The 27,068-nt window shown below is 43.4% G+C and overlaps 1 protein-coding gene across 1 annotated transcript in view; it reads right to left on the bottom strand.

Annotated features, from left to right (window-relative positions):
• foxo6b (forkhead box O6 b) overlaps nucleotides 1-25,816 on the bottom strand; it is a gene marked incomplete at both ends in the record, with an annotated part of 53,995 nt that extends 28,179 nt beyond the window's left edge. Inside the window, one exon of the mRNA XM_084312907.1 lies at nucleotides 25,292-25,816. Within this exon, the coding sequence (XP_084169033.1) occupies nucleotides 25,292-25,816 (525 nt within the window). The remainder of the gene's footprint in view (nucleotides 1-25,291) is intronic.
• Between the last annotated feature and the right edge of the window lie 1,252 nt (nucleotides 25,817-27,068).

Genomic DNA, 27,068 nt, shown 5'->3' on the forward strand with positions numbered 1-27,068 from the left:
TGATTTGTTTATGAGATAATGTATTATCTCATAAATTATCATCAAATTAGCGGACTTTAAATGCAGCAACAACAATTTAAATCGTGCAATCATGTCACTTTTCAAATATTTATCAACACCTCCAAATTGGTGACAACGACTTTGCCAAGTGGCTCACAGCTTTCTATAAAGTGCATACATTTTTTTTCTTTTTTTTATCACACACATTATCGAGTTAGCCTCCTCCTACTACTCCACCTCCACACCCCACCTCCCCCTCCTCAACACCCGCCCACTCGCCCTACTCCTCCCTCCCTCTCTCTTCTCGTCCCCCCTCTATATTTAGGGACACCTTGTACCCCCTGTACCCCCCCTCCCAGCCACCTCTCGCATAATGTCACATTCATCCACCGCACCCCCCCCCCCCCCCCCCTCCCCCCACACACACCCCTCCTTTGCATTTTGCCCTTTCCGTCGCTCGTCGCTCCGGGCCCATAACTCATCTTTTAGTGCGCCGTCTTATGGCGACCCACTTCCACTCAACAACAGCATTAAACGGGCAGATTAATGCTACTATTAAATCCACACATGGATGCTGGTGGCAGTCATCAAAAGGCTGGTGTATACGGAGCTATCGGTATCGGGGATTTGATGAAGTCAGACTTTAGGTGGGCTCATAAATCCGTCGAGAGAGAGAGAGAGAGAGGGAGAGGAGAGAGGGAAAGAGAGAGATAGATAGAGAGAGATAGATAGAGAGAGAGAGAGAGAGAGAGAGAGAGAGAGAGAGAGAGAGAGAGAGAGAGAGAGAGAGAGAGAGAGAGAGGAGAGAGAGAGAGAGAGAGAGAGGGGGGGGGGGGGGGGGGGGGGGGGGGGGGAGATGTGCGTTCCAGCACTCTGCTAGGACACCGAGCAGACAAAGAAGGAAAAGAAGAGATATACCGGTATTAAAGGTAAAACAGAGGAGGTAAGCGGGTGACTGCAAAGACGAACTGTAGATATTTTACTGCGTGGGGAATCACCTGTGTGTAGGGCTGGATGAATCTGTAGAGGGTCATGTCATAATGCAATTAATCTTTAAGTAAATTTGCGTTTAAAGGAGTCAAGCAGGTGAAGGCCTACAGCGTGTAATAAATCAACCAATGCAGTCGACACACATGTAGATGAGTGAAACTCGACTTGCTTTTTCAGTGGCCCGCAAGCCATGGACGTATGCTTATAATATAATATAATAAGCATTGTTTAAAGCTGAAAGAGTGAAATCATATGAAACTAACATTTTGTGAGACCACCCACGTCTTTAACTAATTCTGTTGTTTTGTAGGTGTTTACACAGTGCGTTTTAACTGATCTCAGCCTGCCTTACTGAACACCTTTCATACTGCCATTCGTGTTGAAAAGGGGTGGAAAATACTCTGTGTCACTTGAAAGTTGTTTGTAACTCCGCTTTCTGGAAACCACTGAGTTGTTTCCACTTTTGCTAACACTCTACAAGAAGCCCTGCACGTCAAACGTCCTCATCCAATTGGGTGCGCTTGTTATTAACTCCCGGGTGCTCCCGGTTGCTGTGCGAATTTGAATAGGCTTGTAGCAGAGGAATACAGTAACATTAGCTAAATTAAACAATACAGTGATGTTCACAAGGGTAAATTACCCTATACCTAGTGACTTTCAAGTTCCATGGAGGATATTTTCAACCCAGTGGCAGTGTGAAAGGTAGTCTGAGATCTACCAAAACATACACTTTATGTAGACAACATTTGTTAAAGACAGGGACCATCTCTGGTAACTGGTGAGAAGTCAAGATAAGACTATATGGTCCTTTAATATGTGAATGTTATTGGGTTAATTGAACCATAATAGTCTCAGCTTACAACCATATCAATGTATGCTAGTTCCATATTGTTTATGGTCAAAACCATGCAGATTTGTACAAAGATGTGATTGATTTGAACTTTAATTTCTTTCTTTTTTCCCTTAAGAGTTGCATAGATTGGGTAATATAGCCCACCTGTAAAGCTGAGACTGCAATTTAAATACCCTGGTTTATAAACGGAACAACAGAATTACCATAAAGCACAACTCTGGTCTAGAAAATATGCAGCATAGAAACAAGCACATAACACAACCCCCCCCCCGTCCTCCCCCCGTCACTATGCTCCGGCCCCCCGACATACAATAGACTTTTCAAAGTGGCCCCCCTGCAAATCTAGTTCAGTATCCCTGGTGTAGACTGATTTATAGACCTCATACAAAACGCTGCAGCAGATATACTGGTAGCCACACATACTGGTTGTGTATAGAAGTTGTATACAATTCAACCGAATTCTGGGTATTGTGGATTTAAGGTACAATTTTGACACAGAGGAGGAAAAGGCTTAATCGTCTATGACAGCGACTTTTAATTTATTTTTCTGAGCTTCAGGCAGAGTACCGTGAGAAGCTGAGCAGAAAGGGCAGTCCCCTGAAACAGAGGGAGAGAGAGAGAGAGAGAGAGAGAGAGAGAGAGAGAGAGAGAGAGAGAGAGAGAGAGAGAGAGAGAGAGAGAGAGAGAGAGAGAGAGAGAGAGAGAGAGAGAGAGAGAGAGGGATAGATAGATAGATAGATAGATAGATAGATAGATAGATAGATAGATAGATAGATAGATAGATAGATAGATAGATAGATAGATAGATAGATAGATAGATAGATAGATAGATAGATAGATAGATAGATAGATAGAGAGAGAGAGAGAGAGAGAGAGAGAGAGAGAGAGAGAGAGAGAGAGAGAGAGAGAGAGAGAGAGAGAGAGAGAGAGGGGGAGGGAGAGAGTGGGAGAGAGAGAGAAAGGGGGAGAAAGAGAGAGAAAGAGGGGGGGTCTAGGTTCATTCAAGGCTAACTGTCGTCTCTCAGCGTCAGCCATCACATGGACAGAATGCTAAACGCCAAGCTTTGAATCCTGACCTATTTTCATCAAACTGACACACAAATCCACTCTGTGCATCTTTAGACTGCTAACCTCCGCCTGCCACCAGGACTGTCCTCAGTCAGCAGACACACACACACACACACACACACACACACACACACACACACACACACACACACACACACACACACACATACACACACGCACAAGCTCATTTAAAATCTGCTTAGTTGTGATTTAAAGAACTTTTTTGACATGGGATTAATAATCTTTTATTAATTACAAGATTGTAAATTATTTCTTATTTCAAATGCTATTATTGTAATAATGCAGTTAGGCTGATGAATAATGAATTAGTATAATAATATAATAATACTGAGGCTTCTTTAAAGCAACCTGTTAAGCCTGTAGGTCCCCCAATTGGGGGACCCTGCTTTTCTTTATCATAAATCGATTAATAGAGACCATATTAGATCGCCAATTATCATATCATGGGGTATCATTGGAAAGCCACACTCATTGGCTACAACCCTGTCAAAAGATTTTCGAGATCGCCAAATGATTGACGGAGCCAGAGCCCCCGGAGGTCGGGGGTGGTAATGTGTACTTTGGCGCACGCCTCACATATCGGCATGTAACTCGAGAACCGCTGAACGGATCTTGTCACCTGAAAGGGCAATCGACAGGGAACAAATAGGGCTTTAATTCTATTTATATATTGTATTAAAATAAATACACACCCGAGCCGCTAGAGGTCGGCAAAGTGGCATCGCGAATCGTCCTCATGAGGATGTTAAGAGGTTTAATGTTTTTTTTTATAAAAAAAATTGTAGCCAAGAGTAAAGACCATAACCCTATCAAACCAGTAGTCAAAGTGTATATTTTCATTTTTACCGATGTTTTATACGATTTACAGAAAAATACGAATTTATCGGAAAAATGCTAATTGTATCTCTTTTATCGTAAAACCGCAAGGAAATGACTAAATCCAGATACAACCCTGCCATTGGAAAGAGGAGCCTTTTCCCTATCCATAGATGTATGATTTGGCCATAATAAGGTCAAGGTCAAGTTCAAGGTCAAATATGAATTTATAATTAAAATCGATTATCATTTATTACTGTATCTACAAATTTAATCATCTTTCCTTTATTCATTTGCTTAGATTTTTTTTACACTTGATCTCAAGAAGGTGCTGAATGAGCTCAGTGAGCGAGCTCGGTTTGCTCACAATTGTAACATGGTGTTATTCACCGGCACAGATGCAAAAAACATTCATAATTTATATTCTCCCTTTTTTCATTATAATTTACTCGAGTAGTAACACAATATTTCGGACACTGGAAATTCATACCCCCAGGTCCCTAGATGTTCCTAGATATCAAGAACATGCAAATTGGCCTTGTAGAAGTGGAGCAATCTTCCATTTACTTAGGCATGTACATTTAGGCAAGATTTCTGAAAATAGGGCTACAGCTTAACACTTTAAGTGCCGAAAACGTGTTTAGGCGTCCTTCCCCGCCATGCTCAAGTTGCAGAGGACGCCGTAACTCGTCTTTAATATCAATATTTCAAAAATCTGTGATCGAAATCATATTTTTCCTCCGCAGCCCTGAGACACAGTGCTGGCCTCCTCTCAACCCTCTAGCGGTTCAAGAGCGCCATCTGGTGGCCGATCGGCAGAAGCGCCAAACAGGAAGTCATGTGGATGAAGTGCTGATCGTCCATATTACTTCCGGGCACTCTCTATAGGTCCCGGGACTCGATCTCGACACAATACATAGCGATCCGTTGCCAATAACTCGATAAACAACATGATTTGGACGTATATACTATTATACAACCTGGAAATAGATCGCGTATTTCCACATCCCATAATAGGAATATTTCAGTTCCACGCTCATCGTCCAACGGCGCGAGGAAGATACGGTAAGATTCAGCGTTATTTTTGAACGTGTTCGATATAAACTGCTCTGATGATCATATCACCCACACTAGATGAATGATATAACGCTGCCCACGGAATTATAAACGATCCCCCGCCCATCCGGTCATCATCAGATGATACGTAGAAACTTCTAGAAGTACGTCCAATTGAAATTTTTGATCTCGCACAGATTCCTACCAAACTGTATTTCATCATCAATATAATGCATTTGGGGCTATAAATCACGTTCTGGAGAAAGCTGCAGAAAGAGATGAAAACATACTTATACTTTAGACCATATTTTACTATGAATATGTGAATGAAAAAGTTTAACGTTGCTACACAATGAACAATACATATAGGACCTTGAATGGGCCCTAATAATGGCAATCTAGCAATAGAATTTAAAAAGTTATAGCCCTGCAAAGAAGGGGAACTTCTCCATAGACAAATAGAGATGGCAACGGATGGTATATCATGAATTTAGCCTTAGGCAATCAAAGTGTTAACAGGTTAAAGCAACAATAGAATATTTTTTTTTCGTTAGCAACTTGACATCACAACATTGTGGCAATTTGCTAGCATACTTAAATGATAAAGAACTTAAACGCCTCCAGCCAAAGCACAGTGGACAACCCTCTAAGTCTAAGACATGAAACAGCCCTGGTTTTCACTTAATTGTTTCCTGTTCCTGATAATAGAAAGTCACAATACTCTTATCTGCTAATAATTAAGGTGTCATTATAGAAGCCTCCAAGGGACAATGAACGCAATAGCAAGTGAATGAATGCAGCCTGATTGATGCCGAACGTCACTTGAACACGAGTAAACTACACAGAACAATAAGCCTTAATGGTGAGTGATAATACAGCAGAATAGAAAAGAATACATTGTTTTGCTAATGTCTTCCATTATTCTTTCTGGACTACCACAGTCGTTATTCCAAATACTGCATCTGAAACACCTATCGTAATGTAAATATGTACATATTGACAACACACAACATTTGTACTTACCAGTATCAACTGTTGTAGAATGTTGTAGGACATGACCGGTTAGCCTAGGCATTGTCCAACTAACACCTCCCCTGAAGGCTAACCGGTCATGTCCGCTTCCATTCATTGTGCTAAGCTAGGCTAACATGCAGCCAGATAGCTTTCTACTGAACGCACAGAGAGGAAACTGGTATCTATATCCGTGTCTCTCTCTGGAGAAGACGATAAGCTAATTTCCCAAATTAGCTTATCGTCTAATTTCCTTTAAGCCCATTCTAAACCCTAAATGTTTTGTCACAAAAGCCGTTATTGTCCATTGAAAATGCATTGGAGGTTCTGTCGATGTACACCTCTAACCAAACTGAAGCTTTCTGAGATACTGTTGAAAGATAAAAGTTTCAAGTTAATATTGTGGAAAAACTAAACACATATCATGAAATTACAACTGCCACAACAACACAAAGGTAGTTGTAATTTCACAGCAAGGTTGAACCTCTGAGCAATCCCTATGGAGGCCATAATCAATGGTTTGAATTTGCTTCATCGGAGAGTCATCTCAATGATTGGAATAGCGTACGTTCAAATGTCAAAACACTATCTCCAAAGTCACAGAGCCATCTATGGAGCAGGCCGGGATTTTGGATCTCAGTTATATCAGTGACTGGATGGTTCTCTCTCTGACTTGTAGCTTTAGAATGGTGGTGTGTGTTCATAAATCCTGACTGAACTGTCCTAGGGTACAGGAAGAACATACTGACAGAACTGGTGGGGCACAGGGAGAACATACTGGCTGAACTCTCCTAGGGTACAGGAAGAATATACTGACAGAACTGTCCTAGGGTACAGGAAGAACATACTGACTGAACTGTCCTAGGGTACAGGAAGAACATACTGACAGAACTGTCCTAGGGTACAGGAAGAACATACTGACAGAACTGTCCTAGGGTACAGGAAGAACATACTGACAGAACTGTCCTAGGGTACAGGAAGAACATACTGACAGAACTGGCTTGGGGTTCAGGAAGAACATACTGACAGAACTGTTCTAGGGTACAGGAAGAACATACTGACAGAACTGTTCTAGGGTACAGGAATAACATACTGACTTAACTGTTCTAGGGTACAGGAAGAACATACTGACAGAACTGTCCTAGGGTACAGGAAGAACATAGTGACAGAACTGTTCTAGGGTACAGGAAGAACATATATTAATTTGTGAAATGGGTGGCACTCCTCTTTAACTACAGAGTTTGTTAACATGAACCTGCGACGCTGAAAAAAGACGCAACTATGTTTCCCAACAATGCCGGGTCTAGTATATAATTCCCTTGAGTCTGTAGAACATTATTGTTTTTTTTCCCTCCCCAAGCCTCTTTCTTCTTTTGTTTTCAAGGGGCCCACACCGAATCTCAAGTTCATTATCCCCTTCTGCTGCCCCACAGCCAAAAGTAAACAAACTTTACAAAATGGGCATTAGTGTTTCTGGCTCCAAAAAGGATTGGGGTGCGTTTGTATATTGTCACTCCAAGGGCCAGAGCACACTCTGCCACAAACTGGGCTATTCGTGAATTTAGAGCGCCATCAGAATTCCCATTTGTTCATTCTGAGCATCACTCCAGCCACTCTGGCCAAGCAGCAGGAGCAGTGGAGCGCTCTAATGTTTACAGCCAGTGTTGTAGTCGAGTCACTAAATCTCAAGTCCGAGTCGAGTCTCGAGTCCCCAGTGTTCGGGTCCGAGTCACCAAAGAAGAGCCCGAGTCGAGTCAGAGTCCAATTCATCAGGGTTGAGTCCATTCCACTCTGGCAGTCAAAGAGCTGACATACAAATAATTTAAAAAAAAAGCTCTACATTAAAAACCTCTTAACATGCAACGGCCCACATGTGGGCCCTCTTGAAAACGATTTTCCCACCGGCACTTTGGCGACTCTCGTCAAAGTGTGCATATTTTTTAACACTTTCTTCGCCAGGCTTATGTACATCATTATACCATCCTCTGCCAGCTCTATTTGTCTATGGAGAAGTTCCCCTTCTTTGCAGGGCTATAACTTTTTAAATTGTATTGCTAAATTGACATTACTATGGCCCATTCAACATCAAGTATCTATTGTTCAGGGTGTAGCAACATTATACTTTTTCATTCACATATTCATACTAAAATACGGTCTAAAGTATAAGTATGTTTTTATCGTTTTCTGCAGCTTTCTGCAGAACGTGATTTATAGCCCTAAATGCATTATATTGATGATTGTATACAGTTTGATAGCGATCGGCGCAAGATAAAAAATTTCAAATGGACGTGCTTCTAGAAGTTACTACTTATCATCTGATGTTGACCGGATGGGGGGGGGGGGGTCGTTTATAATTCCATGGCCAACGTTAGATGATTCATCTTGATTGATGAATTCTAAACTTCAATTCTAAAGTTTAGTTTTATGTCATCTTGACTATTGCTCTGCGATGTGGTCATCTGCTGCCAGTGGTGACCTCAGGAAGCTCCAGGTGGTCCAGAACAGGGCAGCACGGTTGGTACTGGTCTGCTCACTAAGGTCTAATGTGAGCCGTATGCATGCCCGCCTCTCTTGGCTTAACGTTGAAAATAGATTGTCTTTTAATATACTTGTGCTGTTCAAGTTGGTCATGAGCAGTAAGACTCCTGTTTTTATACATAATCAGATTGTTTTTAGTAATACTGTGCACGAGCATTACACTAGAGCAGGGGTGGCCAACCAGTCAGAGACTAAGAGCCACAAAAAAATTACTGTGGTACCACAAAGAGCCACACCATATACCAGCGTTTCTCAACCTTTTTTTTCAGTCACGACACCCTTCATGTGTTTATAGGTCTCACCCTCTGGCCTCTGAAGTTGCTAACGTCTTTTTTATTTGGGCCTCACAGGGTTAAAAGTACCCTGTGAGACCCACGGTTGCAAAATTACAAAATCACTTTTAGCCATTTAAAAAAATAATGTTTATTTAAAAAATGTTAAAGGGGAACTATTTTACTATTTCTTTCACTATTTGGGCACTTTTACACAATTCCTGTGAGTCTATGGAACACCTAGGTTTTTTTTCAAAAAAATGCATTGTTTTGTATTTCTAATCAAGTACTAAAAACCGCATTTTTCTACCTCAAGATCTTAAGCCGTTTTGAGGCTGGGCTCCAACCACTGTGTGGCCTGGTGCCAACTGCCACATCAACTGCCACATTATTATGCAGCTGAGAAATCTCTGACATCACAGATATGCACATTTTCAGATGACTCAGTTCAGTGAGGGTGAATATTGTGAGAGGAGAATTGGAAGAATTCGCCAATATGAGAATTAGAGACATATATCCTATTAATATAAGTCCACATAGCTAAGAAACAATGGTAAACACTGAAAAAAGCCATTTATAAGATAGTTCCCCTTTAAGCACATATAGTCAATTGGTCCTGTTGTTCAGCCTCACAATGCTATTTGATAGTAAATGTGTTTATATGTCCCACCCTCTGGCCTCTGAAGTTGCTAATTTCTTTTTAATTTGGGCCTCACAGGGTTAACCTCTTAAGCCCGAGATATACAGTAAAAGTGTATATTTTCAGCATTATGTTTGTTTACCAATTATTTTAACTGTTATTAGTGAAATATAAGATTATAGAAATCTCAGGGCATTGAGTCGGAAACCGGCGCATATTGACAGGAGGAAGTGGCACAGCCAAAAGTGAGTGTAGTCTTTTGAAGGAAGAGACTCAGGGCTTTCAAATTTCGAAAAACTACCCTACCCAGCTCACACCAGCCCCTGTCAATCATCTGACTTCTGGATTTACTTTTTAATTTCTCTTATTTTTTGGGATTATCTCCCACAAACCTGAACGTTATTGCCATAAAACAGAACGCAGTTAGTTTCTCTACCTTTCTGTGAACGTCTTGCAAAAAACGGTGTTGCAATATGATGAAGAATGGTGGAGAAATTTACATTATAAAAAAGATGGCAGAATTCAGTACTGTATCTACAAAACCTTCTGTTTAATCATCTTCCCTTTATTCATTTGCTTAGATTTGTCAGGTCTGGTCAATTTTAGCATGGTGTTATTTACAGTCAAAGATAATTTTTTTTTTAAATAGAATTGATATTCTCCTTTGGTTCATTACAATTTACTCAAGCCTAGTAACAGACACACTATTTCTGACACTGATCCATATATGTCCCTACATGTAGATTCAGATACCAAGAACATGCAAATGGACCATAAAAAAAATTTATTCTACGTCCTTATGGAATGAGTGACATAAAAAAATAAAGTAAAAAAAAAAAAAAAAATTAAATTTTTTTTTTTTTTTTTTTTTTTATTTTTATTTTTTTTATGGATGGAAGAGCCGCACATTGACGGGCAAAGAGCCGCATGCGGCTCGCGAGCCGCGGGTTGGCCACCCCTGCACTAGAGGTTCCAGTAGTGGGCAGCTTGAATTGCCAGGTCCTAGAACCAGCGCTCTGGGGAGATCTTTTATTTTTAGAGCATTAACTCTGTGGAATGGCCTGCCTCGGAACCTCTGCTGCATTTACAGTAGATTCACTTTTAAAAAGAATCTTAAATTGTTTTTAAATTGTTTTTAACACTGTAAAGTAATTTTTTGTTTTTGTTTTACACTAATGTAATTTTAGCTATATTAATTGTTACAGTAGGTTCATTATGCATTGTGTGTACTGACTTTTAATAATTTTAATAATTTTGTTTTTTGCAATAGTGATTGTTTTTGTGTGTTTTTTTGTGTGTGGACCCCAGGAAGACTAGCTGGTTGCTATCGCACCAGCTAATGGGGATCCCTAATAAAATCAAATCAAATCAAGTGTGGGTGATATGATCATTAGAGCAGTTTGTATCGAACACGTTAAAAAAAAACGCTGAAACTCACCGTAGCTTCCTCGTAGCGTTGGGCGATGAGCGTGGAACAAAAATATTCCTATTATGGGATGTTGAAATATGCGATCCATCTCCAGGTTGTATAATAGTATATACGTCCAAATCATGTTGTTTATCGAGTTATTGGTACCGGATTGCTATCCATTGTGTCTAGCTCGAGTCCCGGGACTATTAGCGAGTGATCGGACCGAATTGGAATGAGCACCAGCTTCCGTTTCCGGTTTCCGGTTTGGGCGATCCGCCGATCGGCCACCAGATGGCGCTCTTGAACCGTTGGAGAGTTGAGAGGGGATCAACAGTAGATCTCAAGTCTCCGGGGGAGAAATATGATTGCGATCACAGATTTTTGAAATATTGATCTCAATGACGTGTTACGGCGTCATTGGCAGAATTAGCATGGCGGGGAATGACGAGTTTAGGCGTCCTTGGCAGAGAAAGTGTTAATACAATATATTAGAGCTGACCCCTATTAGTCGAATAGTCGACTAATCGATCGAAAGGAGCCGGAGTCAACTGCCAACCTCTTAGTCGAATGTAAAAAAAATAATTTATTTTTATTTTTTTGTGTCTACCTTTTTCTCCCATTTTCAATTTTTTCTCCCATCCCAATTTCGTTTCATCCAATTCTACCCTCCCCTGTCTCGAACGCTGTTAGGCCATGCCTCCCACAAGCTGGCTGCAATGTGGACGAAGCCTTACATCACGTGTCCCCTCCGGTACTCGAGGAAGCAGCCGTCGCATATTTTCACCTGCACAGCGCGATCTCTCAGCGGCGGGGGTCTGCGTGGGAGGGACACGCCGCCCCCGTCGCTTCCTGATTCTGCTGCGCAGGCGCACCAACCGACCTGTAGGAGTCGCTGTCCACAACGTCCGATCCCCACCCATCAGCTTTCCCACCCCTAACACTGCCAATTGTGTTAGTATGAACGACCAGCCAAGCTATTGTTGCTTGAACCCAGCGTCTCCTGCATTGGTGGCGAGCGCCTTGCCCACTACACCACCTAGCCGCCAAAATAAAAATATTATAATAATCTTTTTTATTTATTTATTTTTAATTTTACATTTTTTTTTATAATTCTTTCGAAAAGAAAAGAGGCCTAGAAGCGTGGCTAACGGTAATGGCACGCATACCAGAGGCTAACTGCCTAAGAAAACAGGCACAGAGGCACTGAAAGAGGATTTCACCCATCTAATGAACACACTAGACTAGACAAATATCAAGATGTATCCAACAGTGGACCAATTGCATGTTTTTGCAGAGGACAAGAAGCCTTCCGTCAGACATTAAGCACCCCCACAGCCCAAATGGAATGATACAAAAAAGAAAAAAAAGATTTTAAAGAAATTATACTTTTCTTTTTCACATTTTTTTTTACTAATAGTCGACTATCGGCTAATTTCGGCCAATCATAGTCGACTATCCAAATCCTTAGTCGGGGACAGCCCTACAATATATAGAATTAAAACCCTATTTGTTGCCTGTTGATAGCCCTTTCAGGTGACAAAATCCGTTCAGCGATTCTCGGGCGATAGGTGTGCACCGAAGTACACGGTATTGTGCAAATACCACTCCCGACTCCCGGGGCTCTAGCTCCGTCAATCATTTGCCGATCTCGAAAAGGGATCTAGGTGACAAGTCACGAGCCAAAACAGGAAGAGAAAAAACGCTGAATTAATTGAAGTCTATGAGGAAAACGAAACCAGGAACGCTACAGTTTACCAAAGTCACTCCTAATTACACATTTCTGAACGGATATTTATGAAATTTGGACATGTACTACACAAGACTTCAGGCTATGGAACCAGGGTGTCTTTTCAGCCATACAATTTTTTGGGGAAATACTACTTCTGGACTACTAACTACTACAGAAAAACGCGGATAACAAGTTTTTCTACAACTCAAGTTCAGACCTATGTTACTCTATTTCATTAGCACTAAAAGTTAATCTTCTTTAATAAATCTTGTAAAATGACCACTTTTTGGGGCGATTGTTAACACATTCACGGCCAGGGGTCGCTGTTTACCTTCTGGCTAGAACGCCAGCGCTTTGTTCACTTGCGAGTGCTTAAAATATATGAAATATTAGCTATGGATCTAATACACCCGTCGATTGTCAGTGAGTTGCTTCCAGTCAACATGCACAAAACAGATTGTTTTTTCATCCGTACATTTCCGTTTTATAGCGTTTTGAATATGAGTATAGTTTGGGTGCTTCTTAGTAATCCCAGGAAAAGACGCGATAATAGCGTTTTAGTGAAATCCACTTATCATGATGATGATGATGATGAATAGTTTATTTTCGGTCTTTGTTTACACATCAATCAAAAACACAGTTGTGTGGACTTTCAAAAAATATATATATACTAATAATAAATAATCACAAATGTACATATTCAAAGCTCACACACAAAATCCAAACTCAATGACAGAAAAAAAATAGGCTGAAGCACATGCTTATTTTTGCCTATCCTTTACAATTCTTAAAAACTAAATATACTTTAATATAAGAAAGAAAAACTTAAAATATGCTGCAAGATATACATTCCTTTTTCTTAAATATTTTTTTAAGAAAGAAAAACAAATGTTTGATGTTTTACTCAAAACTGTACTCCTGAATTATTTTATCCTTTAGGGCCTTTTTAAATCTCCCCTGAGAAGTACACAACTTCAACCCGTCACTAAGACTATTCCACAATTTAACTCCCAAAATTGAAACACATCTAGCTATTAGTTCTTACCTTTTTACATGTTTTAAGATCACGTTGCCTTTTTTATCTGCCTGATTATCTAATCATCCTGAAATCAACGCTAGATTATCGTTATTATCCTTCCTCATGCAAGAATTAAATGTGGTCTAGACCGGTGTGCCCCCCCCCCCGCCACCGCCACCAACGGTACACACACACACACACACACAGCTTCAATCGCGGGAGAAAATAATATCAGATCAATGCAAGATTTGATATATAGTGTTCTTACCTTGTCTCTGATAATAATAATCCAATTATCTGATCGCCATTTGAAGTACTGGGTGCGGAGGTCCATGCCACGTTCTCCAGCATTGCATATGGAGGGGGGGGGGGGGGGGCAGCCTCGTAAATGTATGGTGGTGACCGGTTACCTCGCCGGAGTATTTAAACCCCGCCCACACGGCTCAGCTCGGCCCAGATAACAAACCACATCATTTCTAATGGAGTGCAATAGCTGCCACAAGGCGGGAGGGGGCGGTATTGACCGTCTGAAATCTCAGACACACTCAGAACAGTATGCACAAGGTGCCTCAATGAATTATGAATGGCAATAGCGAATTAAAGAAATAACGAGTTAAACATATACGTGATTGGCCGTCAAGCGCTGGCTCCCAATCACGTATACGTGAATGGCCGCCATTGTGTTAAGAGGTTAAACATAAATGACACAGCGGTCACCATTTCAAAGGGAGTTTATTAACTTTGTGACACAATAGCCAAACAAATGCACTAGCCATCAATATCTTATGCCAAATGAACTATTTAGTTTAATGGGACGTTTCGTTTTGAACAGTGAGCTAACGTCAGCTAACGTGAGCTAACGTGAGCTAACGTGAGCTATCATGCACGTCTACTAGACTATTGCTGGAGCATTTGTTGATATCAGGAGCTATCAGTAGCTAGCCGGCTAGATACCGTTAACAATGCCTCATGTATTAAACCTAAAGTGAATAATTGACTGGGTCATTCTGTTTAAACAGTAACGGTAGCTAACGTTAGCTCACGGAGCTCGCATGCACTAGGTTAGAGCAGACTATTGCCCGAGCTTGTTTACACAGGGAAGGGAGGAGGAGGAGACGGCGCGTCTGAGACAGAACTGTCGCGAGTGAGATCTATGCTAAGAATTGGATCATGTTTTTCGATCAGTTTTGACGATCGGCGAAAATAAAGCATTATCACCGATCACCGATCGCATATTTATACTGATTATTGGCCGATAACGATCGGTGGCCGATCGATCAGGGCATCCCTACCTATTACAAAAAATCTTTTAAAATAAATAACTGTATTTATCAATTAACAAGTCAGAGCCCTCATCTGCACCTTCCGAGTCCAAATGCAGTCAATGGTATCAAGCTAACTGGCTATACTTGCTAGCATGCTAGCTGACACTCAGCAACAGTGGAAATGAGTCTGTCAGATCACAGCTTTGTTATTTACATGATTGCAGGAAGGATTAGGAGTTTAAACATGTAACTGACAAAAGTATTGACATTTTTCATCTTTCCTGCATCACGTCTGTGATCTGAACACCCGTTGGTAAATCCCTCTGGTATTTTACGCTCTGTTCCAATGGAATTGTAATGCTCTTTATTTTAATCCGTGTGTCGGATTGCGCATACCGTACGAACGAACGCACGCTCGATTGTTTGTTCCAAAGGATGACATCACAGAGTTCTGAAATTCAAATCTGAAAAAGAAAAGAAGTGTTCTCTCTCAGGTAAAAAAACAACCCCGAACAAACCTCAAGGAGGACCATCGTCTGACCTGAATAAGCACCTGTAGACAAAGTGGCCTATAAAGGTGCACATTTATTTGATAATTTGGATTGGAATAAGGACTGTGCAGACTCAACCGCCTACAACACACAGAATAAGCACTTCATGTAAGCATTAAGTCCACATGGTCCTCAGTGACGGCCTGGAAGAGTCCATGTCGACTCAACCACTGAACTACATGCTTATGCCATGGAATTCTGTGTGGTTAAGGTCTACAGTCACGGTTCATTCACGGAGACAACCAGACCATCATCTCAAGGTCTGGTGGTCAAGCCCTCTGCTACAATACGCTGCCCAGGCCCAGTGGTTGGTGGTCAGTGGTCAGCGGTGAGTGCAGCACCCCCGGCCAGGAGGTGGTAAAGAGCCTTCACTCTGGCCGGTCCAGCACCTCCCTGCGAGGCCCCGAACATCCTCCGGCTGCATTAATCACAGAGAGGCTGTCCTCATCCCATCAATCTTAGTCTGCCAGGGCCTCCGACTGGAGAAAGCCCTTTATGCGGATCTGATTAAAAATGTAAGTGCCTCGTAATGTAAGCACATGGCTGGCCTCTCAGTCGATATCCTACAATACTCGGGGAGTGGAATTTATCTACTCGTCTTGAGCAGTCTGTTCACCTGCCTGACACCGAGACACCTCATCTCAGTGAGGGGGCCTGCTGAGCTGAGGTGAGGTCTGGGAGAGCGATGGAGGTGTGTGTGGTTGTGTGGTTGTGTGTGGCCTTGTTTTCCTACCATTGTGAGGACCAAATGTCTCCACAAGAGATGAAAACAAGATTTGATTTTGTTTTAACCCTATTAAGGGTTAGGGTTAGGGGTTATGGTTAGGGTTTAGGTTAACATTGGGGTTAGGTTAAGGTTAGGGTTAGGTATGTAGTCATTATAGTTAAGGTTAGGGTAAAGAGTTATGGAATGAATATAAGTTCCCCACAACACATGGAAGTGTGTGTGCGTGCGTGTGTGTGTGTGTGTTTGTGCGTGCGTGCATGCGTGTGTGTGTGTGTGTATGTGTGTGTGTGTGTGTGTGTGTGTGTGTGTGTGTGTGTGTGTGTGTGTGTGTGTGTGTGTGTGTGTGTGTGTGTGTGTGTGTGTGTGACTGTGTGTGTGTGTGTGTGTGTGTGTGTGAATGATAGTCAGTTGCAGCTGCCGACAGAAAGGGGAGTGACTCTGAGAGGCACATCCTGACTGCAATTAAAGGTGGAATCAGAGAGATCTGGGCTGCCTTGATAATGAGCCTCATCTGAATTATTAACTAGAGTTGTACCCCCCTGGACCTGTTCTCTCATCAGGCCCTGCAACACAACAAGCACAGATGCACACATGTGCGTGCACACACACACACACACACACACACACACACACACACACACACACACACACACACACACACACACACACACACACACACACACACACACACACATTCACATATATAAATTAATCTCATGCATTTTTTTTTTTAAACTAATTCTAACACTGGTGAACTATTTTCTGCTGTGATGTTGGAAAGACTGGAATCTATTTTTATCATTATTTTAAACTATCTGCTTATCAATATTATCATCATATATTACATTACCATCACATGCAGTATGTTTCTTGTCAGAAATGTATGTTTGAAATAAAAGTTTTGCTATGTAAGTATTATTATTACTTTAGTTGCTCTGAATCAGTGTGATAATACCTGCATCATAAACTCAAACAGAAAATGGCATAAGTGTATAATGCACTAGTCTGTGAGATGCATTATAATACATTATGAAGCAGTGTTGTGTGGGACTCTAAAGTCATTGCACATTGTGTCTATATAGCATATGATATAATAGTTTGATTATAATGACTATAATGCACTCATAATGCGCTATGTTATACTCGTAAAGTCTTTTGAGCATCAAATAAAGTCAGGCTTCAAAGAAAGTGTTGACGCTCACCGCGCCAGCCTCTGACTGTTTCCCAGAGTCACTGCACGGCAAAGCTGCGAGGGAGAACCAAGGTTTGACTGGCGCTCCGGCTCTACTCATCAACAGACCCAGTCAGACCAGACACCAGAACACTTGTAGCCCCGAGGTGTGTAACACAACGCGGAGAGAGGCTTGTCTCCTGCCGGGCTGACATTTTACGACACACCACTGAGCTAAAATCCCCCAGATCAGCCTGCTTGGCTACGCGTGTGTGTGTGTGTGCGCGTGTGTGTGTGTGTGTGTGTGTGTAGGTGTGTGTGTGTGTGTGTGTGTGTGTGTGTGTGTGTGTGTGTGTGTGTGTGTGTGTGTGTGTGTGTGTGTGTGTGTGTGTGTGTGTGTGTGTGTGTGTGTGTGTGTGTGTCTGGACCCAGTGTCTGGACCCAGCTCTCTCTCTCTCTCTCTCTCTCTCTCTCTCTCTCTCTCTCTCTCTCTCTCTTTGGAATTTCCGTCTCGGGGCTTGCTCAACATCCTCCGCGCTGCACCCAAAAGATTTATTTCCCACTGATTGAAGAATATTGTGTTCTATTCAGACTATGACTCATTTAAGTATGGGAACGCCCCTCCCTCCCTCCCTCCCTCCCTCCCTCCCACCCTCCCTCCCTCCCTCCCTCCCTCCCAGCGGCGTGCGCGCCTCTACCGCCATCAGTGCATTCCTTGTTTACCCGCGGCCTCTTATTAAAAAAATAAAAATAAAAAAAGGACTCAGTCAGACGCAATTGTGTGCCCTGATTCTCCTGCTATTCAACTGTCGCTGTGCCTGTTGTGACTCCCCAATGTCAACTGATGAGGAGCCACTGATCTTCTGGATCAAAATCCCCACTGTCTACACATGGCCTCCTTTTCCATTCAACCCCCCCCCCACACTTCCCTCCTCATTCCTCCCTCCTCGTTCCACCCTACCTCACCCCCCCCCCCCACCCACTCCATTCAGAGGGATGATCAGATGAGTGTTTTTCTGTTTTATTTTTTTTACAGCAACAAGAATCCTCCCAACCCCCGAAAACCCGGTGCCAAGCGCCCGCCAACTCGAGAGCTCTCTCTCCTTCTGCTGTGCCTTTTGTGATCATAACAATGATGGCCTCGCGGAGGCAGAGGGCTTTCTGTTGAGGCCGCGCCAGGCCTCCGGCTGGCACAGGGAACCTGGAAGCCTGCTCCACCGTCTCCAAAACCAATTCCCCTCTCTGCCTCGCCTGCTGGCACCGGGGCACCACGAGCATTAACGCTGCTATCAATGTGTTCAGCAGCTGGAGTCACCACCTCTCTCTCTCTCTCTGCCCTTTTCTCTCTCTCCCTCTATCTCTCTCTCTCTGTCTCCCACTGTCTTTCTCTACCCGCCTCTCCTCTCTCTCTCTCTCTCTCTCTCTCTCTCTCTCTCTCTCTCTCTCTGTTCTGTTCTGTTCACCTGACAAGTTGGATGACAGTTAATGTGACCTGTTGAGACCCCCCCCCTCTCTCTATCCTCATGCCCCCCCCCCCCCCCCCCCCCGCCTCAGACCAGGATCAATACAAACCAAGTAATTTACCTCCTGACAAGGAGGTTCTGTCTACTTGCACCTTCCTGTGTCTAAAACAACTATCTGCACGCACGCACACACACACACACACACACACACACACACACACACACACACACACACACACACACACACACACACACACACACACACACACACCGTATCCAGTCACACACACAGCCACTTGTGAAATGTACAGTGGCAGAGTCCTTCGCCAGATCCACCCACGTGACAGCGGGAACATGGCATGACCACCCACAGTAGGCGTCACTTAATGTGACAAAACAGAGCCGGCTCCTTGCTGCAGCAATCGCCTGACTGCGACTACCATACTAGAGCCTGAGGAAACTCCATATATAATCACTCACTACTGGACTCTAAACACCATGGGCCGTCACGCAGGCGCGCGCACGTCGCAACACTTCGCCCTCGTCTGTCGGCTTCGGCTGGATTTTTGCCGATCAACCGACACGTTGTTGGAAAGATAAAATGGATAAAATGTTTGATTGACACCCTATACTCAACCTATTATGTGCTTCTAATCTCGGGTTACAAGCAGTTACAAACAACCAACAAGCGTCAGTTTCGGACAAGTGACCATGTCCGGTTTCGTCTAGCCCTGAACGGACCAGTCACCTCTGATGGTGAAAATTACTGACCGATCATAAAGGGAGAGAAGAAGGCAGAGAAGTTGTTTGTTTTGAGAATTTCACGCTCGCCCGTCGAAATGAATTGCAGTGGTCGGCCATTTTGCATAAGCGTACGGAAATATTAGATACAAACATTACAAAACCATGTGTAAAACACTCATTTTCCGTGGGATTGTTATCAACTTTGGACCTGTACTAGATAAGAATTCAGGCTATGGAACCGTTGTGTTTTTCAGCTCCTACCTCTCAGCTGGAACTCAAAAACAGGCATCTGTTTGCAAGTAAACAAAAACATGAGTAAACTAAACTTTTATTTAAGTGTGTTCAAACCTCTGTAACCCTATTACATTAGTACTCAGAGTGATTCTTCCTGTTGTGGAAGAAAGTTCAGAATGTTCCCTTTCAAAGGAGACCAGACTCATGCATGTGCTATACGTGGTTAAAGAATAAATAGCAGATTACTTATGGGTATGTAATCGTCAGGCGTTTTATGCAAAACTAGCCCCATTCTTGCCCGATGCATAAGAGGTTAAACAAGCTGTGCGCAAGTGTGTATTTGTGTTAGTGTGTGAGTGAGTGGACATTGGTTGGCCATTAGTAGCATGCTGTGGTCAGGAGCTGCTATAGCAGACCTCTCCCTAGAAAGCATGCCTTGTATTAATAGTGGCGGACTGAGACCAACGGGGATTCACAGCCAAAAGACAAAGGAGTCCAGAGGCTGAATTTACCACCAGCCACTCAGAGCGGATTACACAAGAGCTATTAAAGATTGCTTTTAATAGCAAAGTTCTCCGAGTCTGACTAGGTCTTATTTCATCTCCTCCATCCATCCACCCGCACACCCATTTCAATCTAATCACAAACGTTATGTCATGTGCAGCCTGTGTGGTTATGAACACAATGTACTCAAATGTACAGTATGTGCTCTGTATGTGTATGTGTGTACGTGTGTGTGTTTGTGTGCGCAAGTGTGTTTGTGTGTGCGTGCGTGCCTTGCGCATGCGCACACACAAACACACTTGCGCAGCACGCACACGTATGTGTTTGTGTGTTGTCCGTGTGCGATCCTGTGCCTCCGCGTTCGAAAATCTTATTAAAAGCGTTGCCAACTGTTACAGCTCAACATGTGTGTCTGTTTTTTAAGAGTGTTATTATGATTGAATCAAGTTGTTTTTGCCTCGCTCTGTGCCCCTAGACCAATCAGATTTCTGCCAAACCAGCCAATCAAAGTGGTCTGCATACACAAAGCCCTGTGCTGGAATCTGTCCTGACGTCCAGCTGGGCTTCCCTGGGTAGCACAAACAAGGCCTTGGGAATTAAGCCCCCTCCACCCCCTCTCTCTCCCCCATCTCTCTCCTTTAAATCCAATTTTAAACCCTACCATAAAGATTGGACTATTGCTATTCCATGTACTTAGAGCCAAATGAAATGGTGATTTTATTGAGATTAATCTTTCTCATAATGCTGCTCCCTTCTACCAATGTTATGGCATTGGAATGGAGTGGAGATGTCAAGAAAGAGAAAAGCATTGATCAAAACAGATGTGTACCGCGGTGTGTACTGTACGTGTGTGTGTGTGTGTGCGTCTGCTTCTCTGTATGTTTGTTTCTGTGTGTGTGTGTGTGTGTGTGTGTGTGTGTGTGTGTGTGTGTGTGTGTGTGTGTGTGTGTGTGTGTGTGTGTGTGTGTGTGTGTGTGTGTGTGTGTGTGTGTGTGTGTGTGTGTGTCTGATTTTGTGTGTCTGATTTTGTGTGTGTAAGTGTGTGTGTGAGTGATTCTTTACACAAATTGCCATAACAGATACGCTCTGCATCTTCTGGCCGTCTCAGACCAACTCCTATCCGAACTCCGGAGAAGGAGTTGGAGAAGATCAGTCCTTGCCCCACAATGGTGGAACGAACTGCCCACCACAGTTAGGACAGCCGAAACTCGTCCAATCTTTCGCCGTCGACTAAAGACGCACTTCTTACCATTATCATTAGCAACCATTATCTGAAATGAAAGAAAAAAACTCTAAACCTAACTAACCTTACTGTCATGCACTTGTCCTAATATACTAACCTACACTGTAGCACTCAACACTTTGATGAACATTGTTACTCAGCTGATAGAGTTGTGCCCTTCCTGATGACTTGTCGTACAGAACTTGTAAGTCAATTTGGATAAAAGCGTCAGCTAAATTACTAAATGTAAATGTAAATGTAAATGACATAAAGGTCAGTGAGAAAGATAAAGATTGCATCAAACCTCGCTCAGACTATATGGGGTCTGAAGATGATGTAAAAAAAACTCCACAAATGAAAACGACACACGCTGACTTCACTTGACATGGAACAATCCAGCTAGAGACTACTTTCCTGAAACCCCCCCTTCAAAGTAATTACATGTGATCACATGAGGTGATACCATGGACAGTTATCACATGTGAAACAATGCAAGCATAGTGCCAGGTGATATGAAAGAAATTCATCTCACCATAATCATCTGGAATGTTCTTCCGATATGGATATTTATATCATGATATGTAAACAGAGGGCGGCTAGGTGGTGCAGTGGGCAAGGCGCTCACCACCAATGCAGGAGACGCTGGGTTCGAGCCCAGCTCTCCGCATTGCATTCAGCTTTGCTGGTCGTTCATACTAATACATTTGGCAGTATTAGGGGGTGGGAAGCTGATGGGTGGGGATCGGACGTTGTGGACAGCGACTCCTACAGGTCGGTTGGTGCGCCTGCGCAGTAGAATCAGGAAGCGACGGGGGCGGCGTCCCTCCAAAGCGCAGACCCCCGACGCTGAAAGATTGCGCTGTGCAGGTGAAAAGATGCGACGGCTGCTACCTCGAGTACCGGAGGGGACACGTGCAATGTATGGCTTCGTCCACATTACAGCCAGCTTGTGGGAGGCATGGCCAAACAGCGTTCGAGACAGGGGAGGGTAGAATTGGACGATACGAAATTGGGGTGGGAGAAAAAAATAAAATGGGAGAAAAAAGTAGATAAAAAAAAATTATATGTATGTAAAATCACAACATAAATAATCTGACGGATGGGCGGCTGATAGGCGCAGTGGGCAAGGCGCTCCCCTCTAACGCAGGAGACGCTGGGTTCGAGCCCAGCTCTCGGCGTTGCTACCGGCTGGCCGGTCGTTCATACTAATACAATTGGCAAGTGTTAGAGGGTGGGAAAGCCGGTGGGTGGGGATTGGACGTTGTGGACAGCGACTCCTACAGGTCGGTTTGGTGACGCCGGTGTGGCAGAAGCAGGAAGTAGCGGGGGCAGCGTGAGCCTCCCACGCGTTACTGCTCGCCACTGAGAGTTCGAGCTGCTGCAGTGAAAAGATGAGACAGGCTGCCTCCTCGTGTACCGGAGGGGACACGTGATGCAAGGCTTCTGTCCTCACTACAACCAACCAGTGGGAGGCATAGTCTAGCAATGTTCAAGACAGGGGAGGGAAGAATTGGATAATACGAAATTGGGATGGGAGAAAAATAGAAAGATGGGGAGAAAAAGTGGATAAAAAAAAATCTGACGAATGTCCATCCTGTTGAACTGCGCTACCATGTAAAGTCTGGTATCAAACCAAAACTCTGTTACTTTCAAATAGTGAATATCTTCTTTTTTTGAGTTCTTGATTTTTAATGTGATTGCTAGGGTTCATTTAGATGACAAAATTGTGCGCAACGATATCTTAATTTCATCGCGACACGATATCGACGCGATATGATGAACGATAATATTGAATTATCGCCCCACTCCTGACGGAAAGCATGCATGGAGTCATCTCAATCGCACAAAGTGAAGTCTTCGAGAAAAGACATGGGGATAATTCAGGTGAAATTCATGTTTTCCAGTATATAAGGGTACCGCCTCGATAAAGAAACTAGGCATTGACTATAGGACTGTTGTATCGTGTCTGCCAACACATACAGTAAGCCAGGTTTTCTCAATCCTATTTTTCCACAGATGACCCCAATTGAGGTTCAAGAATCCCATGTGACCTGGAGCGTTTAAAAATAATAACACACATCTTTCACATTTCAGGCTATTGATGTTTACTTTCCTTTTTAAATAAATGTATGGGCAAGCTGCAAGGCTTTTCAGAGTGACTTCTGAACAGTAGAAGACGTTTTTCCAAATGAATAAATAACCAAATATTATTACACTCATTTCAGTTGGATTAGTACTTTTTCAAAAGACCCTCTTTTCATGGGACGGGGAAAGCCTGATGTAGCTTGTTATGGCCTCTCGCCACAGGTAATAGCTGCCTATATAGTGTGTTAGGTATAAATTCCTTTTTATCCCATCATGGTAACACTGAGCATTGCGTTTTTTCCAGGTCTCTTGTCTTGAGAGGTTAGGAATATACTGTATCTTACAGACACAGAACAAAAACATCTGCATCCGCACCAAGATCCACATCGGGCGGTTAAACTCTTAAGTACCTTAAATGCTCTTTCTAGCTGTCTATCAGCCCCCCTGTGGGGGTAAGAAGGGAGAAGAGTAAGTTTGATCCTCGGCCACTGAATGGCCGTCCATGAGTGAATATTAAAAATACACCATCAAACGTCCAGAGTATACGGGATTGGTAGGGGGCCCGTTGTTTTGCTTGAGCAGACCATCAGAAGCCTTTCCGTGTTTGTATCCACTGCATGAACTCATGGATGGAGATGTTTGTGTTTAAAAGATTCCCCTCAAAATGCATGCGCTCAAAGTACCCCATATACCCCCTTCCATTAAGACCTGCTCAGACAAAGGACGCACTGGGCATCAAGTCACATTTAATCGCCGGTAAGTAAACCCACAGGAATTGAGAGTGATTTCCCTATAAGCCACCTATGATGGAAAAAACTGATTCCCATCTTTCTTCAGTGTATTGACACTGGAGTTACAGTGTGGCTTGGAGACGTAATCAGGATACATAAACGTACAGTATGCTGTATTTACATTGGGATGTTGATGCCAGGAGTAAATGGTGCTATGCAACTGGAGACTTGCCAGACAGTGAAGCCACTGACTGGACCTGTTTTGTAGACACAGTTGGCCTGTTTTGTAGACATATAAATGCAAACATGCATGTATTCTAGGCCTATGTGTCCAGATTGTAAGAATGTACAGTATAGCTTGTTGTGATAGTGATAAGGATTTGTATGAGAGGCTATAAAAACACTGAAACAAAAGATCCTTAATCCTAACTCTGAATGTGTAGTCAATTTAAAGAGATTACAGCAACCAATCTATTAGATTAACCTCATATTAATTTGAGTTTAAGGGATAATCTGTAGTTTCGTCTGTTCAGTGTGACACTTTATGTCATCATCTCTTATTATTGTCCCTTTTTAAAGGCCGATGCCTTGTAGCATCCAATTGCACAGTCTGTGCATGTGCGTAATTCAACGCGCGCACAATGGATAGCAGGGGGCGGGGTGGCTCGAGATGGTTAATCCAGAGCAACCGAGCGGCATGTGTGACGCTTTAGCCAAGGAATTGCAAATCTGACCGGGACACACAGTCGTGTGACTCGTGTCCCCCGTGTGACCTGCTATCGCCTCCTCCTGCGGGCGCAAACTTGATAAAAGAAAAATAAAGGATTAAAATCACCCTCTTTATGAATGCGTCATAGCGCGTAATACTAGCCTATCCAAAATGAGCTATAAAGGGGGCGTTTTGGGTTGTGTGTTGCACAGACTGAAACCCCAAATACGATGAACCCAGTGAACCCCCATCCACCACCCATGTTCACCGCCCCTTTATACACACGAGCATGCCTTGGAGTGATATGGGGACATGCCAGTAGCAGAATACTGTTGAAGTCAAAAGGTAGAACATTTGCCTTTAAGACGCATAATGAGGTATGTGTGTAGACACAGCCTGTGCTTTAGTGTAGCTTTTAAGTAAAAACATGCTTATAATGTGTTATTAGAAATCCCATCGTACCTTCCATCCTGCCGAACTATTGCTGTCGCCTTTATCCTTGAAATAGGGAACAAAGCGAACCATCCAATCGTAAATCTGTGACAAAGTGAGTCTCTTCTCCGGGGCACTGTCAATGGCACGCGTGATGAGGTCCGCGTAGGACTGGTTCCCCCACGCGTTCCGCCGGGAGGACTTGGCTTTGCGCAGCTGTCCGGCCACATCCAGATGTGCAGCGGCCCCAGACATGATGCAGGTCGGAGCGGCGACAGGGGCCGGGGCCTGAGGCGCGCCGGCCGGGTGCTTCATCTCTGCCGGCGGCGCGCCACCTTTTCTCTCGGCCCTGCACGCAGGCACGTTGTACTGCTCCACTTTGACATATGCCAGAGGTAGACCTCCTCGATCTGCCTCCTCTCCGCCAGGAAAATCATCTGGACACGGCAGTGGCGGCCAGGTGCACGATGACCGCGGCCGACCGTGCAGGGGTTCAAATCCCGAATCGATATCAACCTGATGCGCATCCATCCCGTTGTTCTCCATCATCAGCATGATCCCTTGAATAATGCCGGAGCGGCAAGGTCACTAAAGAAAACCCACAATAAACCGTATACTGCCTGGGAGTTGAAATTACCAAACTACCTTGTCTCTACAAGCAAACGCTATTGTCTGACACCAAATGATTATAAACCAATATCAAAAAGCCGGGAGCGGCGTGGAATCCTGTCATTCTCCTCTGCCAGCATCACGCAGCAGCACATCAGGACAGATGAAGGTGTATCCGAGGCATCAACGACCAGATCAGTCTCTCTTCCATGTTAATTGCACAACAGCTATAGCACACGTTGTTGGGGCGCACACAGAGGGCGAAGAAGGAGGATAAAGTGTTGGCCAAAAAGCAATGATCAAACCATGCTGCACTCCTGCTGCCCGCACACTTGTGAATGTCTCTGTATGCTCGGTCCGTCGCTGCAGCAACAGTTGATTCTCTCTGACAGAAGACGGTCCAGTGCAGCGAGACGCGCTCATCAACTCCCAAATTAATAGACTTTCCCCCTCGTCTCCGTCTCTCTCTCTCTCTCTCTCTCTCTTAGGTCTGTTCACAGTTTCCGCCGTCTGCTACACAGTCTTCTCTCTGCAGATTTGTGACCGGCTTCTTCACACGCAACCGAACACACTCATAACTGAAACTCCACTGCGAGCGCAATTACTCCCCTTAAAATAGGGTCTCATGAATCATTTATAATAAACCCGCAGAATTCCAGACGAAAAAGCCTCATGGCTTTGTTGCATCCTCCTCTGCCTCCCCTGCCTGCACGCCGAAGACGCCTGTCATGTGAATTCTTTTTTTTTACCCCCAACCTTTTTTTTTATTTTTTATTTTTAAATTTCGTTCAAATGTCAGAATGCCATCTCTTCCAACACATTTGTAGCCTACAACCCCTGTCTCGCTCTCAGCATCAACTCAAGCCACTAAACTGTAGCGTGGAATAAGTGCTGCTCGCACATAATTGGACGTTGCTTGGATCAAGTCACTCCCTCCAGAGAAACAGGTTTACCAACAGCATCCTCCTTCACACTGCAACCTCAAAAGGCAGACATGTATGGCGGATTCGGAGGCGAATTTAATTTCATGCATTTTAATTCATCATTGTAATTATATATGATAGCCTTATTTAACAGTTGTTTCAAATTAGCTTCGGGACAATTGGTGTTATAATTTGTTATAGTAGCCTAATAAACGACCAATAATTAGGCTATTAGAATACTCATCAAATGACTATTGATTAATAAACCCTTTCCA

The sequence above is a fragment of the Notolepis coatsorum genome (genome assembly GCF_963971535.1).
Source record: "Notolepis coatsorum genome assembly, chromosome: 4".
NCBI classification, from domain to species: domain Eukaryota; kingdom Metazoa; phylum Chordata; class Actinopteri; order Aulopiformes; family Paralepididae; genus Notolepis; species Notolepis coatsorum.